Raw genomic sequence first — 19337 nt, 5'->3', positions numbered from 1 at the left:
CATGTAAATTTTTTAAAAAGGTGAACCCATTAGAGAAAAGGAAAAATAAAATAAGAAAAATAAAGGAAGCCAGTGGTGTTTGCTGCACAGAACACCTGCCACGAGGACTGGTACAGTTGTTAGAGGTGGTTACAAATCGGATTTGGGACTCAGAGCTCTTTGACTTGCAGTGGAAAGAGGGAAACATAGTGAGTTAGATGATTCACGGTGTTTGTGAGATAAAAAGAAATCAATTACCCAGGAGCAGCCCAGCTAGTTCTGGAACCTGAGAGAAAATTCTCCCACGAGTCCTCATAAAGAAGACTATGAAACATTTTTCTTTTTGGCTGCCAGTGGGAAGGGTTGATACCCTCTTATGAAAATGGAGGAGTCAGACAACATTCTCTGCTGCCTGGAAGCAGGCTGAGATGGTAGCTGGGCAGGGCCAAGCTGTCATCTTCAGCCCCTAATTACCTCAAGCAATACCTTTATAATGAACTCTCCAAGATATACTCTTTATCCCCTTCATATCACAGCCTTCAGTTATTATGTTTAATATTTGTTTAATGTTTCTTCTTCCAAATAGCTTGTAATCTGCAGAAGGGCAGGGACTCTAGGCATCTTATTTATCTTTCATTTCCACATAGCACAAAACCTGGCATATATTAAGAGCTTCGTAGATATATATTGAGGATGGAGTGGAAAGAACTGGTGCTTAAAAGAGATTTTTAACTACTTACAAGCCTGGTCTCACTGGTTTGCTAGCTATAAAAATATTAGGAATGTTTACCAGAATGATTAATCTTGAAACAGCTGATGTTCTTCTTGCCAGTAATCAGATAGGATCAGTTTACCAGACAACTCAGTTATCTGCTGAGTTCACCCTACACAGAAAATGTTGAGAGTAGAGTTTATAATCTGTACCTCACCGATGAGGACACAAAAGCTCAGAGAAGTTGAATTACAGATTTATTTCCTACTTATAAACATAATCCAAAATGTATTTTAAAATCAAGACAATTTCATGAGCATATTGTATCACTTGGCTGTGGTACGTGGGGCAGCTACATCCCTACCCGTTAGTTAAATGTTAGGCATTTCTAAAATAATCAAGGTGTTTGTGGCAACCAGTTATATGGCTAACTTTTGCTTGCTTCCCTTTTCAAATATGGATTACTGCCATTCCTGGTGAGAGAACACATGTATCCATTTCCAGTGGTGGCAGATTAAGGGCTGTGTCCTCTCACCCTGCAGGGACACGGAATACAAAGGTTTGCAGCTCTCCCTGGATCAGATCTCAGCCTCTAAACCAGCCTTCTCCTACACCAGCAGCTCCACTCCTACCGTGACTGACAACAGGAAGGGGGTCAAGTCCAGGCTCTCCGGCTCAAAGTCAAAATCCAGGACTTCCCCATATCCTCAGGTCGGTGCACTGCCATTTTGCAACTTTCTTTTTTTTGTAACTTGGTTTGGTCTTGAAGTTGGGGAAGTATTAAAATGGTTTGGAATTAATTATCTGGTTGTAATAAATTTAAAACTTTATATATCTGGAAAACTTTCTAAAACTATCTTCTTCCTTCTCTTCTTCCTTTAAAATAGGTATGCTAGTAAAAATTTGAAATGATCTGGTGATTAACTGGTTTTATATGAAGATCATGAGAGACTCAGTTGTAGTCGGAACCATAACTGTTATTTCAAGGAGATTTATCCTAAAAATTTCCCCTCAAGCAAAATATGGAAAACTAGAGCTTGACATAGTCAAATCAATTTTTAGGACAGGGACTGAAGTAGAAGGAAATTAAGAGGTGGAGGCAAAGAATCAAGGATGCATTTCACCATGAGATTTGAGCACAGGAGAACTATTTTGGGAAATAGTCTACCAGATGGGGGTAAGGATAGGAAAAGAAACTCTCCTCTCATCTGTACAAGGTGATGAGCAGATAAGACCCAGAGGAGGTATTCCAGAAACAATGCAAGGTACAAAGATGTGTCTGTATTCTTGGAAGGAAAAAATTATTTTTCTGATCAGTCACTGAGATATAGAAACTAGACAGTCTCAAGATATATGCACAACTCTCTTCTGGCCTGAAAGAAGTAGGACAGAACTGGGGATCCCCTACTGCCAGGATCCTGTGACCATCTCACCTCCTCTGTCCTTTTGTGTTTTTTTTTTTATGTTTATTTATTTATTTTTGAGAGAGAGAGAGAGAGAGAGAGAGAGAGAGAGAACAAGCAGGGGAGGGTCAGTGAGAGGGGAAACAGAGAATCTTAAGCAGGCTCCAGGCTCTGTGCTGTCAGTTCAGAGCCTGACATGGCACTCAAACTCATGAACCATGAGATCATGACCTGAGTGAAGTCAGACGTTTAACCAACTGAGTCACCCAGGCGCCACTTACCTCTTTCCTTTTCTTTGTGGTGCCACATCGCTGGAGTAACTCAGGAGATAATTGCTGGGCTTATATAAAGCTAAACTGGATTTTGAGTCATTTTGTCAAAGTGGTCTTTATCATTTATGTTTTAAATGTATTTTTTAAGCAAAAAATGACTAGTGGTTACAGAAACTGTTATTTCCTTACTTATCAAAGCTCTATTATTCTGTTGATTTCTACAAATACATATACTATTTGAGAAAATGTCATTCATTGAACTAATGCTCACTAAGAAGCTACTATTTGCTAGATTATTTTAGCAGCTTGGTATATAAAGATGAGAAGATCATGAGCCCCAAGAGACTTATGTCACACAGTTTAAAATCTCTCACAGAAGCCAGATCTCTTCACTCTGACAAAAGGGAGAAAGTAGGTATGTGATGCCCAGACAGTTTTCAGTGTGCACCCTCTATTATGAGGACTGAGCACTTTATGTAAAAAGTACGTTTTAGTTAAAGTCACTGTGGAGGAGGAGTTGCTTCTTTTTATCAAACATCTCAGAAGGTTTTCTTATTACAATCTTGTACCTTGGGGAAAAAAGTTTCACTGTCTCTTTTTACTACTTGGAAGAATGGATTATGCCTTCGGGTAATTCCATCCTTAAATATACAGGAGTGCTGAACACACAGAGGAAAGAGAAATTTAAATTAGGAAATGCTAAGTTAAGAAGGAATTTATCCATTTTTACACAGTAATTAAGGTGCAAAAACAAAGTCCCCCCATTGGACTTCCAAAAACTCATGAATTCTGTTTTCCTTTTTAAAATTTTTTTTAATGTTTACTTTATTTTTGAGAGAGAAAGAAAGAGAGAGCATGAGCAAGGGAGGGGTGGAGAGAGAGGGAGACAGAGAATCCAAAGCAGGATCCAGGCTCTGAGCGGTCAGCCCAGAGTCTGATGCGGGGCTCAAACTCATGAACTGTGAGATCATGACCTAAGCTGAAGTCAGACACTTAACCAGCTGAGCCACCCAGGTGCCCCTGAATTCAGTTTTCTTGCATGCACAGCTCTAACGTCTAAAATATCTATTAGTTTACTCTAATGGTAGACTACTCATTTTTTTTTTAAATCTTGTAACTGTCAATAGACTTCTCTTTGCATGTGTGGTCAGGGAGGAATTAATTTGAAAGTGCCTGGGTGATTCAGTCAAGTGACTCTCGAATTTAGCTTAGGTCATAATCTCACAGTCATGAGATCGAGCCCCACATTGGACTCTGCATCAGGCTTGACGTTGGGCATGGAGCCTGCTTAAGATTCTTTCTCCCCCTCTCTCTGCCCTTCTCCTGCTCTCTCTCTCTCTCTCTCTCTCTTTCAAAAAATGAGAAAGTTATACATGTTCCCTAGTTTAAAAGTAATACAGGAGAGTTGAAAATAGAAAAAACACTTCTCTTGCCTCATTTTCCCTCTCTAAAAATGCACTTTCTTCTAGAAGTATTATGTGATGTATAAAAATCATGCAAATGCACACACATTATGTCCGTATAGGATTTCTCTTTATGTTGTGTGTTCATTTTTGTGGTTAATACTTACATATATGTAGTCCTTGTAATTTTGGCCATATGTCTCATTTGAAATCACAGTCATGAATTAAGTTTACTTACCATTTATGTGCCTAGTAAAGGTTATTCTTTAATTGTGTTTACTTTAGATAGTCATGGTGCTAGGTCAATCACTGACTGAGTTCCTACTGTATGGGCTACTAATATGTAGAGATCAGAAATGGAACTCACAGTTTATGCTCTAGGAGCCACTTCTATAGACAGATGAAGGAACAGACATTTGCAGTGAATTGTCATGGGGATGAGCAGAGGGTCTCCCGGGGGCACATCAGCAAAGCATGAAATCCAGGGCAAACTCATCACTGTTTCTGCTGGAAGAAAGCAACTTGGTAGTATCATCTTGGATTCCAAATCCTCAGGAATGTTAAAGAAAAAAGATTAGCTACTCAAAAGTCTCATTTGTTTCAAATTATTCTTATATAATAAAGGGATACGTAGCTTTTAATTTTCATGCATCATTGCTAATATGTGTCTTTGGCTCAGTAGATGTTAGCTGAGCACTGAAGGATGCTATGCTGGCCATTGTGGTGAACGAGGGTAGCAGGTGGGTGAAAGGTGCTAGAATATAAATAAGTGGTGTAAGAAATGTCGTTATGTTTTGCAGTACAGCAGAAATAACACATGAGAATAAGTAGCGTATAAGAAAGAGATGGTGTACACAAAGGGCTTTATGAATGATGTCAGCTGCGTGGACTATAGCCTGGATGATGGGGGAATGCATTGTGCCTGACCTGGCTTTGAGAGTAGGATTCAGGTAGACAGGAATAAGGGAAAGGAGAGGACACTTCAGAAAGACCAACATTATGAAGAAATACAGAAAGGTGTTGTGATTGGGACTGGAGGTGAAGTGGGGAAGAATTTGTCCCTGTGGATGAGGACGCTTGGAAGCACTGATTGGTGCCAAATATCTGCCAAACCAAGGAATTTAGTTTGTTTTGGGGAGAACCAGTAAAGGTTTTTTTTGATTTTAACCAATTTATACACACTTTATTTTTTTAAGTGACAGAAATAAAAAATTTTTAATATAATTTATTGTCAAATTGGCTAACACACAGAGTGTAAAGTGTGCGCTTGGTTTTTGGGGTAGATTCCTGTGGTTCGTCGTTTCCATACAACACCCAGTGCTCATCCCAACAGGTGCCCTCCTCAGTGCCCATCACCCATTTTCCCCTCTCCCCCATGCCCCCATCAACCCTCAGTTTGTTCTCTGTATTTAAGTCTCTTATGGTTTGCCTCCCTCCCTCTCTGTAACTATTCCCCCCCCCCCTTCCCTTCGCACATGGTCTTCTGTTGAGTTTCTCAAGATCCACATATGGGTGAAAACATACAGTATCTGTCTTTCTCTGACTGACTTATTTCACTCAGTGCAATACCTTCCAGTTCCATCCACATTGCTGCAAATGGCATTATTTCATTATTTCTCATTGCTAAGTAGTATTCCATTGTACATATAAACCACATCTTTATCCATTCATCAGTTGATGGACATTTAGGTTCTTTCCATAATTTGGCTCTTGTTGAAAGCACTGCTATAAAAATTGCGGTACATTTGCCCCTATGTATCAGCACTCCTTTATCTTTTGGATAGATTCCTAGAAGTGCTATAACTGGGTCGTAGGGTAGTTCTATTTTTAAATTTTTGAGGAACCTCCGCACTGTTTTCAAGAGTGCTGCACCAGTTTGCATTCCCACCAACAGTACAAGAGGGTTCCCATTTCTCCACATCCTTGCCAGCATCTGTTGTTTCCTGAGTTGTTCATTTTAGCCACTCTGACTGGAATGGGGTGGTATCTCAGTGTGGTTTTGATTTATATTTCCTTGATGATGAGTGATGTTAAGGCTCTTTTCATGTGTCTGTTGGCCATCTGGATGTCTTCTTTGGAAAAGTATCTATTCATGTCTTCTGCCCATTTCTTCACTGGATTATTTGTTTTTTGGGGTGTTGAGTTTGGTAAGTAAAGGTTTTTGAACAGGAAATGAGAGCATTAAGGTGGCTGAAACAAGGCACACTCCTCATTTAAATAATCCTGACGCACATCTGTGAAGGTCTGAACTAAAGTTCTCTATGGAAGTAAAAGGCATTATAGAGGAAGAATGGATGAAATTCTTTGTATCCTTGGCTGCTTGTACCTCTGCTCCTTGTAGAGATATTTTGATCATTAAAGATTTATCTTGAAATTGTGTTTTAAAGCTTATTTCTTGCAGTTAGTGACACACTTATACTGAATTTTCCTTCATGGGTTAACAGAGCCGTAATAAATGCATTTTCAGTTCCTAAATGATCAAGCTTCTGTGTTTAATTTTAAATACTTCTTCCCCTTTTCTCAAAAATAAAATGTTATTTCCATGTTCATATATTTTTAGCATGCAGATTCTCATTAGAATTTTCAAGAGGCAGTTTCCAGAGGAAAGCTGAGCTCACAGGGTAATGTCTTGCTCCTCTTATTAGTTATGTAAATGGTGATTTAATGATTCTATCAATGTTCTCTATTAGGCTCTTTGCTCTCTTATGTACTAGGCATATCTAGAAATTTCTCAAAGATGTCTGATGAACGTCAATCAGTAACACTGCTTTTTGGAATTATGCAGGCACCTTCTTTGAACATGTGAGACATGCATAAATTGTGATTCACTGTCACCACCCAGTTTGCAGTAATAGATGAACCTTCAGTACCCTCCCGGTATGAGATGCTCTTGGGAATGATTTTAGACCTGATTATATTATAGTCGCTTAATGAATGACTCAATCACCTTTGTACCTCTATGTATTACTCAGGACAAGAAAGGTCAAAACAGAATTGTTTTGAATGGTTTTGGAAAAATTGTTGTAGGCAATGTTATAGTTAATTTCCAAAGATTCTGCACAGAGCTACTGCGCTTCTGTATAGCGACAACTCTGTTAAGTCCTGGGGATACATTGTGACAGTTGTATTTTATTGGTATTGGGTTTATATTCATGAAAATAACAACTTGTTTTTATGGTTCTGTTGAATTAGAAATGTAGAGTTTATGGAATTTTTTTTTCAGACCTTATCTGTTAGCGATTGCTACAATATTTTTCACCTGTTTTTATGGAATGAGTCATGGCTACTCTAATATAGTTGGACGTTCCCTTGCCATGGTTTAATCATGTCAATCATGAATAAATTGTCTCCTTAGTCCCTACACCGCATCCCCCATCCAACCTCCTGATTCCAGTTTCCTTTTAAACTTCTCATTATGGCATGTTTATAGTTGTTATGTTTATTATAGACAGTGTGTGCCCTCTTGTTTTATTGCATCATCCTGCCCTCCTCTTGCTTTTTCCCTAGTCAGTAATAACCAATACACTATATAATTCTGTAATAACAGGGCATGCGTAAGTCTACGTGTGCTTCTGAAAGCTGAAAGTATTTAATGGCTTGCTACAGATACACTGTAACACTTGCAGGTTTTACTCCACATCTGTTACCTTAAATAATCCCACAGAATCCTCTTAATTTTCACTGCCAGCAATCTGGCTTCCTTTTGGTAAAGGTAAAAACTCTCTCTCTGCAAAGGTTCTTTCTTGCTTCAAAAATGCACCAGTGACTGTTATGCCAAGAACCTGACTTTTTTTTCAGTTCCAGAGAAAAGAAGGACCAAAGGTTTCTCAAGTATAGTACTTTTATGACTACCAGGATAGACATCCCTTCATTTCATGTTTTATAGGTAGCATGAAAACATGTTATCCTTGACCATGAACAGCAAAAAGCTTTCAATGCATCTTTCAAATAAATGAGGTTATCTTCCTAGAAATTCTCATTTACATTTTCTGGCCATGTATAAACTTGAGATTAGTCTCCCTCTCTTATAGCAATATCAGGAGAGTATTAGAGTGGACCTTTTTGGTATTTTTAGACCCTCTTCATAAATGAAACTCTGAGTATTATTTTAGAAAAAATTCTGCTCAGGAAGGTGAGACCTCTGTGTTACAGATTTGTTCTTTGGTTTTTACTAACTCTTACATTTAGTTAAGTAACTATTATGTACACTAAAATGCTAAAGGTGGGTCCTTAAGGAACATGTGCATGGTCTTGCTGGGGAGGCAAGGCAACATTTTAGAGAAGAATTGTCAGCTATGGGACCCTACAGCCACAGCTTCTGCCTTTTTATTCCCTTGGCACATGGTTGAGACAAGAGCACGGTGGTGTCCATGATTAATGGGTGGATGAGCCCATGATGGTAACAGAGTAGGTAGAGAAAACAATAGGGCAGTGATGAGATGTATCAAGTTCTGGGGATACAGTCCTTGCCCCAGAGGGCTTACAGATTGATTGGGGGAGATAAAAATGTAAAAAGGTATTTTAAACCTGGTGTAGTATAAAATGGCATGTGATGTGCACTGGGGTCTGACCTGCTTTTCCAGCAGTGGACTGGAGGTGGGTGTTGGGGGCTGCCAGTGAGAGAACCAATGGCCTCTAGGCCTAGAGACCTCATGTGTCATGAGGAGTTATCAGCAGGTGCAAATGTTTCCTTGTTTGCAAGGTTTGCAGTGGGGCTATGGGATGACAGTTAATAAAGCCTTTTTTACCTCATGGGTGCTCCCTCAAGGACCAGACCCATGCTTGATCTCCCAGCTGTGCTTCTCTATCCTCTCATGCATTTACCCTTCTTCTTGCGTTGCCTGTGTCCTAGGAGTTCCCTCTCTCTGGAGGATTACAGTGGTATCTTAATTCCCACTCCCACACCCACCCCCGACTTTGGGACATTTTCCTCTACAGTCTGCCCTGCTTCCCAGATTGACCTTAAAAGACCACCAATCACGTCAGTGCTTGGAGACCTGCCAAAGCCCTAGCTATTACTTAAGGTCACCTGTAATTGGGTCCTAAATTACCTGAACCCTGTGATGCAGCCAGATCAGTCTGCTCACTATTTGCTGGACCCCTTGTCCTTTCCTGCCTCCATGCTTGTGCTTGTGTATTTATTTCTGCCTGCATTGCCTCTGTTTTTCAAAATTCTTCCTATCTTCCAAGGCCTAGGTTGAATGCTACCTCTTTCATGAAATTTAACTGGATTATATTTCTCCTCTGGATCTCTTTTTAGAATAATTTATCTTTTACTGCCTTTCTAGATATATTGTATCTTCTCATGTCTACTCCACCCCCACCCCAGCTTCTAGTATGTGTCTTCCACATATTTACTCACTAAATGTTAATGGAATGAATGAATGAATGAATGATTACATTAAAAAGTGTGGGGCTACCTTGTTGGTTGCCTGTAGAGGTATAAAAACTCCAAGGAGGGAAAACATTCTGCTACTAAGGAATTTATAACCTACGTAAAGAGAAAAAAGATACACATGAAAACAGCCTAAGTATAGTTTCACAGATGCAAAATCCTGCAGCACAAATCAGACACTTAGGTGCTGAGGAAGAATTAGATGTAGGAGAGTAAATTAGATGCGTTGCAAGACTAACACTTTGAATAAGCATTTTCTGGCTCTCACTCCAGGAGCAGAGAACCATCCACATTTCAAACTGACTTTCTAGTCTCCATGTCCCCACTGTCATCTTCAATGCAACAATGAAGATATGTGACAGCTGATATTTGCTTGTGTGTGTGTGTGTTTTACAAAATAATTTCATTGACATTGTGTCTGCACATAGAATGCCTTTGGGATGTCTCTCATCTCAGAGACCTTTCTTTACAGAGTCAGCCCTAGTTCTAGGGCTCAGTCCCCACGATCAGTGGATACTTCCTACATCACTCTCATTCTTCCTTTAATAATCAATTTGCATTTTTTTATTATAGGGAGCAGAAAGTAGGTAATATGGCTGCCAATCTGTTGGCTCAGTTCTGTGACACTGCCAAGAATAGCTTGGGCAGCCAGTCCTTTGTCCAGACCCAGAGCAAACCCACAGAAGACCCAACAGTGCTGCAGTAAGGGATTGGAGCAGGTGGCACCACCTGGACCCATCTAATTCATGCCCATCTAATCTGCCAGCTCTAGGTGAAAAATCAGAGGGTGAGGGAGAGCATGGGGATGGAAGTCATTCTGGCTCATGTCCGAAGTCCACCATGGAGGAATATCACCATTAAAACTAATGTTACTGGCCCTGGAAACCCAGAATTTACCCATTGGGCTAGAACTATTTCTGTATTGTCTGTGCAAGTTGGGATATTCTTTTTTTTTTTTTAATTTTTATAATGTTTATTTAGTTTTGAGACAGAGGGAGACAGAGCGCGAGTGGGGGAGGGTCAGAGAAAGAGGGAGACACAGAATCTGAAACAGGCTCCGGGCTCTGAGCTGTCAGCACAGAGCCCAATGCGGGGCTCAAACCCACGAACCGTGAAATCATGACCTGAGTTGAAGTCGGACACTTAACCAACTGAGCCACCCAGGTGCCCCTGCAAATTGGGATATTCTTGATCATTTACAGCTACATATGCCATGACATAAAGGGCTTAATCAAATGTTTCTTCTATGTTTATTACCTCTTGAAAATCTTCAGTGCAGGAGTGCCTGGGTGGCTCAGTTGGTTGAGCGTCTGAATTCAGCTCAGGTCATGATCTCGGGGTTTATGAGTTCGAGCCCTGCATCAGTCTCTGTGCTTGACAGCTCGGAGCCTGGAGTCGGCTTCACATTCTGTGTTTCCTCACTCTGCCCCTCCCCTGCTCTCTGTCTCTGTCTCTGTCTCTCTCAAAAATAAATAAACATTAAAAAAAAACTTCAGTGCAATGAAAATGCCTGCAAAATTTTAGGACTTTACCTTTGGATTTCCAAAAGGATGTGGATTGTGGATTTGATGGTCTGGGAACAGCTCTGTCCATATGGAACCCTATAGGAGATTCCTTATAGAATTACACTGGAGGAAACCTGGCCTCCGGTCCAGGGTGCTGATTCCTTTCCAGCTGCACATCAGCCTGACAGCTAATGAGATGTCAACTATGGTTACTTTTCTGTGAGAAAAACGAGTGAGCCAGATCCCAGAAACATTTTTATAACTGTGGGGGGTGGATTAAGAGAAGGCCTATGACGTTTCAAACCATACTTGAGACACATTTAAAAACTTCCCATGTTTCTACTTAATGAAATATATAAGGGAATTTACAGGTACGAAATATTTCTCACCAGAATATTCTTTGAGCTAAAAACAACTAAAATGTGGATTGAAGTTAAAAGTAATATCACAATAAGTAATAGTTATAAGTGGAACAAATCATAAAAATAATGAGAGAAAATCTTGTGAACACATTTTTAAAACATTGATTTTGAGAAGCTGACAATTTATATTATTTTCTAAATGAAGGAAGAAATGGCCAAAATATTTAAAATTGCTAAAATTGCATTTTGAGTCAGTGCTTGCTTTCTAATTGTTTATGGTATGAATAGAAATATTTATTGCTCGGTTCTTCTAGTAAGACCATTCTTGACTCTGGGATGTGACTCCATTGATATATATTTTTTTAATGCATTCTCTAATTTTTCTCAAGGAAGTTTTTTAAAGCTTAACTCTTTAAGAGCTATATGCAGTTAAGCTGGATATCATAAGGAAAAATCATGAAGATTCTTTTCCAATGCTAAATATTTTGCTACTTGTGTACAAATTATGTTATACTTAGCCTTTCTTGATATGTAGTCAATACAGAAATTATTCTTACTGTTGATTAATATGACAATCGATTAGAAAAGGTGGAACAAGAAATTTCTACCTACCACTTGTAGGAATGCAGGAATGTAGAAAGTAATGCCTACTTGACATCCTGTTTGCAGTTAGTTATGACTTCTGGGTGGTAAAATTTTGCAAGTTAAAAACGGATTCTATTATTTCCCTGCTGTTCTGTTACATTATTACAGGCACGTGTTTTCAGTCAGCTTCTCAGATTAGCAAAATAACCTGCATAATTGTAGTTTTAAAATGCATTTGATTTTGATGTTAGTTTTTCTCTTACCCTTGTGTTTATCTTTGAGAAAACCCCTGACAATCTCCAATTTGTGTAAGCCAAAGTCATTCTTTATAGTAAACACAACTCCTGTTTGAGGGAAGCATCCCCAGCAGTGGGGGTTCTTTTAATGGACATGCTGTATTACTTTAATCTAACCCTTTTACCATCTGTTCTTCCCATAACAGTGAATGAAAAAAAGAACATATTTTATGTTTCAGGGTTACATTAGTAAAAAGTAAGATAAAAGTGATTTAAAAGCATGCATATGTTCTTAGTACAATGCAGTCTGCATCTGTGATGTTTTTTGTCCTGGTTCGGACACAAATCAAGAGGAAAGCTGCTCATGCCTGATAGAGTGAAAGTTTTTCATAGAAAACAGGACTTTACCATAAGAGGGTCTCTCTCTATATTTTACAGCTAAAAATGATAAAAACCTCAATGACCTGCCAGAATAAAAATAGATAACTGTAACATCTATTATTGGAACATCTGGTATCTTTCCTGAGTTGGGTCATCGCTGCCACATCCAGATGAATGCAGAGCACCTGTCTGGAACATCCTGTTGAGGCAGGAATGAATCTCATGACATTAAAGGGAGACTATCTGTTGGTGTGATTGTGGTGGAAGAATGTCTCTGTGATCAGAAGACATCACCCAAGGGTGTGTGGAGATAGTTTACTGTAGAGTTTGAAGACAGCCTCCTTTGTGAAAACATGCTTGGGGACCTGGGCATCCATTACTGCTTAGAGGGTAGGACACTGTTGTCTTGGTAGCTAAATACACACGTCTCGATGAGTCTGGGGAACTGGAAGGAGCAAGGGCTCTGGAATTGCATCTCTCCTCTTAAACTTCATAGTCATGTGACCTTGGGCAAATTTTTTTTTTAGCTTCATTTGCTGCATCTGTAAATGGATTAATACTACTTTTTTAAAGTTTATTTATTTATTTATTTTGAGAGAGAAGAGAGAGAAGAGACAGAGAGAGGGAATGAGGTAGGTGCAGAGAGAGAAGGAGAGCGAGAAACCCAAGCAGGCTCTGCATTGACAGAAGCCAATTCAAGACGCAAATTCATGAACCGTGAGATCATGACCTGAGCTGAAATCAAGAGTTGGGTGCTTAACTGACTGAACCACCCAGGCGCCCCTGGATTAATACTACTTTTAAGATGTTAGCATTTAATAAGATAGTGTCTGTGGGATCTCAGCATAGTGACTGGCACATAGCAAGTATTTAGTAATAGTAGCTATCATTGTTATGGGTATTAGTTAGCAAATGCCAATCACATAGTCAATTGCCTCTTAATCAGTCACAGTTCATTTCCCCTTCCTAAGCAATTACAGTATTAATAGAGAGAGCATAATGGCTCTCTGAACTCTTAAGCTATATCATTTTTCTTTCCATTCAGGCCTGGGTCATTATCTAACTTGCATTAAAGTTGTGTTCTGTGCACTATGTATGTTCTATTCACTAGTATAAGGGTGGGGCTGTATTTCTCATATCATCATGCATACTGCTTTGCGAATAGTAGGCACTCAATAAATATAGAATGGATCACAGGATGAATTATTGCAAGAAGTTCCCATTGGATGCACGTTAAGTCCCAGCTGATGGCTTAGACCTTTAACCAGATGAGGTATCAGTCTCTTCTGGAAGGGATGATTCTTTCATGAGCTGAATCCCAAAGGGGAGCTGGGGGATATGGCTGTCCTTTGACATCCATTTCTGGCAGTCGTCCAAGCTCTTTGCCTGCCAGCTTTAGCCCACCTTTGGTGGGTGGCATTTGGCTTCATGTTTCATGAGAACAAGGGCATCTTTCATTTGACTCATTTTTAAGTTTGCCAACATCAATGCCTGTTTTGAAAATTAAATTTTAAATAAGAAATAGGGATAAATTAAGGTGCAGAGTATTCAGAATGATGACAGATTTTCTTAAAAAAGAGAAACAGAGATTTCAGTAAAATTAACCAAAAATTAACTTTCAGTAAACTTTCTTCATTTGACTGATTTAATAGGGAATTAAATCAGTCACCTTCTTAGCATTAAATATAGGAAAGAGTGCCGTTACTTTTTCAAAGGAAGAATAGCAGATATTCTGTAGCTCCTAAAACATTATTTTGTTTTACTTGAAGATAGTGTAGGTACCAACAATCGCTGGAAGAATCATCTACAGGATTTGCATGTATTCCCATCCATCATGATCCCATTATCTCTCCACCCTTAAAGCACAACTTTGGGCTTTTAATCAAAGCTTGAGCAATAAGAACCAGTGGTACTGGGGTGCCTGGGTGGGCCAGTCGGTTGAGCGGTTGAGCCTCCGACTGTTGGTTTTGGCTGAGGTCACGATCTTTGTGAGATCCAGCCCCACACTGGGCTCTGTGCTGACAGTGCAGAGACTGCTAGGATTCTCTCTCTCCCTCCCTCTCTGCCCCGCCCCCACTTGTGCTCTGTCCCTCTCAAATAAGTAAACTGAAAAGAAAAAAAATAACCAGTTGTGGGGCAGGTGGGTGGCTCAATTGGTTAAATGTCTGACTCTTGCTTTCAGCTCAGGTCATGATCTCACACTTCGTGGGATCGAGCCCTGCATTGAACTCTGCGCTGACAGCATGGAGCCTGCTTGAGATTCTCTCTCCTTCCCTCTCATTGCCCCTCCCCGCCCCCACTTGTACTCTCTCTCTCTCATAAATAAATAAACTTAAACAAACAAACAAACCAGTGGTACCAAAATGTACTTCAGCTTTGAAAATCAGAGTATTTGGAAGAAAAGGCTCTAGTGTTTCGGTGATTGGCCAGTGGCCTGATTTCTTTTTGCATTTGGGAGGTTGATTTCTTTATCCTTTAACATATATATTTTATCTCTTACATAACTGTAGGGTGGTACTGAAAGATATGACCTGTAGATAATGCAGTCTCGGGGGAAAAATCGTTTTTATAAGATGGTGATGTGATAAACATTCTTGTTTACCCAAATGAAAGTTATTAATTAAAGACATTTACATGATACATATATAACATGTTTGCATTTTAAGAGTGCTTTGATATATATTATTTGATCCTTGTTGCAATCCCATAATGTAGATAGTCTGTGCTATTCTACAGATGGGACAATCAAGACCCAAGGAAAGTGATCTTTTCTACAAGCCACACAGTAGTGCATAGGTATACTGCTACATAGTCACATGATAGTAGATCAGGGTCCTTCCATATCTGAGTCCAATGTTGTTTCTACTGCACTCCATAGTTGATAATTTTAAATTACGTTTTAATGCATAAAATATTAATAGTCAGCAATAACAACAAAGATGTTTATAAAATTAAGTTACAGCTTTGTGGGTCAAGTTTCCTTTTCTTCAGAAAAAAATTTCATTTAATGGTTTTGTGTCTATTTTATAATGAGGCATCAATGTGCTATATAGGGCTTTTTTATTTTAAAATATTTATTTTGAAATTATTTCATACATAAGGAAAAGTTGCAAGACTAGGAATTATTTTTGTGTGCTAAACCTAGGCTCACCAGTACTTAACATTTTGCTTTTTTGCTTTATTATTTTCATTCTCTCTTTTCTTCTCTATCTTCCCTCATTTGTTTTCTCTGAATCCTTTCATAGTAGGTTCCATATATGATGCCTGTTTACTTAAACCTTAACACTTCAATGTGTATTACTTGGTATAGTGATTCTTTAGAAGTAGGAAATTGCAGTTTTTGTTAGAATTGCCAAATTCCCCTCCTTAGAGGTTGTAACAGTTGCCATTCTTACCAGCAATATGTGGAATGCCTGCATCCCCGCACTCTGCCAGGCAACGTATGGTCAAGCTTCTGAAGTTTTGCTAATCTGATGGCTGAGAAGTGGTATTTCAGTGCTGTTTTTTTAAATGTTTGTTTGTTTGTTTATGAGAGAGAGAGAGAGAGATAGAGAGAGAGAGAGAGAGAGAGATGGGCAGAGAGAGAGAGGGAAAGAGAAAATCCCAAGCAGGTTCTGCACTGACAGCAGTGACCCTCACCTCAGGCTCAGTCCCACAAACCGTGAGATCACGACCTGAGGTGAAACCAAGAGTTTTACTGAGCCACCCAGGTGCCCTTTCAGTGCTGTTTTAATTTGCATTTATTTTATTAAGAAGTTAACTATAGGGGCGCCTGGGTGGCTCAGTCGGTTAAGCGGCCGACTTCGGCTCAGGTCATGATCTCATGGTCCATGAGTTCGAGCCCCGCGTCGGGCTCTGTGCTGACAGCTCAGAGCCTGGAGCCTGTTTCAGATTCTGTGTCTCCCTCTCTCTGACCCTCCCCCGTTCATGCTCTGTCTCTCTCTGTCTCAAAAATAAATAAACGTTAAAAAAAAAAAGATAAAAAAAAAAGAAGTTAACTATCTTTTCATATGTCTAAGAGTTATTTTTATATTTTTCATGAGTAGTCCATTCATAGCTTTTGATCATTTTTCATTGTGCTTTTTTCTCTTTCTAGCTTTTGAATTGAGAAATTGAATTTGTTTTGATTCTCTCATTTTTATGAATTTAGGTGTCTAAAGCTGTGTATCCCATAAATGAAGATATATAATATATATGAATATATGATATATAATAATATATATAATGATATATAATAATATATAAATACATCATATATATTATTATACATAATATATATGATATATATCATATATATGAATATATATGATATATAATATCTTCATTATTTTTTCCCAGAAATTCTGTAATTTATTTTTGTATTTTTGCCTATTTCCCCCAAGAGTTACTGAATATTTTTTTTTAGGTGAAAGAGCTTTATAAAAAATTTATTTTTTATTCATCGTTTTCAGTGTTGTCTGTAATATTTATACTTTGTGAAATTAACCAAGACTTTCTTTGTGAACTACTATTTGATCAATTTTGATGATTAGTCATGTACACCAAGGTTTATTCTTTATTATCAGTGTGTAAGTTTCAATAGATAGCCCTAAAAGTTAACTAATTATTCTTTTTAAGTCTTCTGTGGTCTTTAAGAAAAAATCTAGGGACGCCTGGGTGGCTCAGTCGGTTGAGCGTCCGACTTTGGCTCAGGTCACGATCTCATAGTTCGTGAGTTTGAGCCCCGCGTCAGGCTCTGTGCTGACAGCTCAGAGCCTGGAGCCTGTTTCAGATTCTGTGTCACTCTCTCTCTCTCTCCCTCCCCTGCTTGCACTCCATCTGTCTCTGTCTCAAAAATAAATAAACATTAAAAAAAATTTTTTATAAATCTACTTGTCCTATACTGAGAGTGGTTTCTTAGTCTCCTATTTCTCCTTGTATCTTCTATAGTTTTTTCTTTATATAGGTGGTATTGCTGTGTTAATTGATGCGTAGACAGAAAGACATAAAAAATGGTTTTAAACAAGACAGTGGTGTGATTAGATAAGTGTTTCACAAAGGTCTCTGAGATAGCTGGGTTCTGGGAATACCCAATGCTAGCCGATGTTGGGGGCTCCTGGGGTTCATTTGTTTTTCCTGTGTCAGAAAGAAAGTGAGAGTGGTGGTGTCCAGGGGCTCCAGGGAGGGGAGAATAGGGAGTTATTGTTTAATGGGCATAGAGTTTCAGTTTTGCAGAATAAAGAGTTCTGGAGACGGATGGTGTTAATGGTTGCGCAGGAATGTGAATGTTCTCAGTGACACTGAAATGTACACTTAAAATTGGTAAGATCGAAAATTTTACGTGCATTTTACCACAGTTAAAAATAATTTAAAAAAAGGAAGAGCACAATAACAATTAAAAAGGACCAGAAAGTGGAAAAAAAATACTGCTCTAGACATTTGTATATAGGTCTTTGTATGAATATAATTTTCATTTATCTGGAAAAATGTGCAGGATTACATATGGTAGTTGTACGTTCAGTATTTTTTTTTTTTTTTAGAAACTGCCAGACTGTTTCCCAGAGTAGCTGTACCGTTTTCCCACCCACAATATATAGGTGACCCAGTTTTCCTGTCAGCATTTGCTGTTGTCACTATTTTTAATTTTAGCCAGTCTAATAGGTATGTGGTGATATTTCATTGTGGTTTTAATTTGTATCTCCCTAATAGCTAATGATATGGAAAATCTTTTCATGTGATTATTCATCACCTGCATATCTATTTGGTGAAATGTCTCTTCATGTCCTCTGCCCATGTGTTTTTTTATTATTGAGTTTTGGAAGTTCTTTATAGATTCTGTATTCTAGTCCTTTGTTGGATATGTGGCTTTGAAATATTTTCACCCAGTTTACAGCTTGTCCTTTCATCCTCTTAACAGAGTCTTTTGTAGAGTGAAAGTTTTTAATTTTGATCAAGTCCAATTTGTCAATTTTTTCTTCTATGCTTTGTGTTTTTGGTATCAAGTCTAAGAAATCTTTACCTAACCCCAGATCTTATTTTCTTTTTTTGTTGTCATTTTCTAATAGTTTTACAATTTTACCTTTTATATTTAAGTCTATGATTCATCTGAGTTAATTTTTATATAAGGTATGGGACTTAGGTTGAGGTTCATTTTATTTTTGCCTGTAGATGTCCAAGTACTTCAGTGCTGTTTGTTGAGAAATCTGTCTTTGCTTTGTTGTATTGTTTTTGCATATTCATAAAAATGCAGTTGGGCATATTTGTATGGGGTTCCTTTCTGGATTCTGGATTCTGTTTTATATATCCGTGCATGTATTTTTCCAACAATAGCACACAGTTATGATAACTATAGCTATGTGGTGAGTCTCAAAGTTGGGTAGACAGATTCTCTCTCACACCTTACTCTTCTTTTTCAAATTGTTCTAACAATTCTAGTTCCTTTGCCTTTTACATAAACACTCTGCATTTATTGAAACTTTTCTGTCTTCTTTCAGTCACTTTCTCTGACCTTTTAATTTGCTCTTTCCAATTTTGTTTCCTTGCATGTTTTCCAGCTTTTCTTCAATCTCCCTCATTAAAGTTTTATTCAAATCTATTCTCCTTTTCACAGCTTGTAACTTATTCTTCACTTATTCGATTTATTTGAATTTGGTCAGTTTTCATTGCATTTTCCCCCGTTTTGATGTTGTTGTTGTTGGGTGGAGTTTGGGGCCCATTTCTTAGTTTCAAAATTTCTGATTCTGGGTGTGTGCACATCCGTGTGTCTTTTGGACGTACTTATTTCAGTTTGGTGTGTTGTCTTACAACTTTCCCTTATGGCATAGTTGGTTATTTGATGAGAATTTTTATCAGATGAGATGGTTATTTCCATTTCATGTTTTTTTCCTACAGGAGTTTTATAGGGAGTTTAATTTTTTCCCCCTACTCCTTAGCATTTCATGAGTTGGGTTACTAATTAAAAAGCACTCTGTCTTGTCAGTTTTGTCAAATACAATTGTGTAAATGGATGACGATGCTGGTAGAGAGGGTACAGAGGAAGATGGGATTCACCTGTTACTGTTCTTCTTTCCTGTCTTCTGGATCCATGATTTCCTCCGTGTCCTCCTTTCCTTTCACTGCTATCTG

The 19337-nt window shown here is 38.5% G+C and overlaps 1 protein-coding gene across 1 annotated transcript in view; it reads left to right on the top strand.

Moving 5' to 3' along the window:
- Positions 1 to 19337, top strand: part of SIM1 (SIM bHLH transcription factor 1) — a 69830-nt gene that overhangs the window by 38240 nt on the left and 12253 nt on the right. The window contains exon 9 of the mRNA XM_078447167.2: positions 1234 to 1402. Within this exon, the coding sequence (XP_078303293.1) occupies positions 1234 to 1402 (169 nt within the window). The remainder of the gene's footprint in view (positions 1 to 1233; positions 1403 to 19337) is intronic.

This window comes from Panthera onca, chromosome B2 (assembly GCF_046562875.1).
Source record: "Panthera onca isolate mPanOnc1 chromosome B2, mPanOnc1 haplotype 2, whole genome shotgun sequence".
Lineage (NCBI taxonomy): Eukaryota > Metazoa > Chordata > Mammalia > Carnivora > Felidae > Panthera > Panthera onca.
The sequence above is the reverse complement of the archived record's forward strand: the minus strand, read 5'-3'. Positions and strand labels throughout refer to the sequence as shown.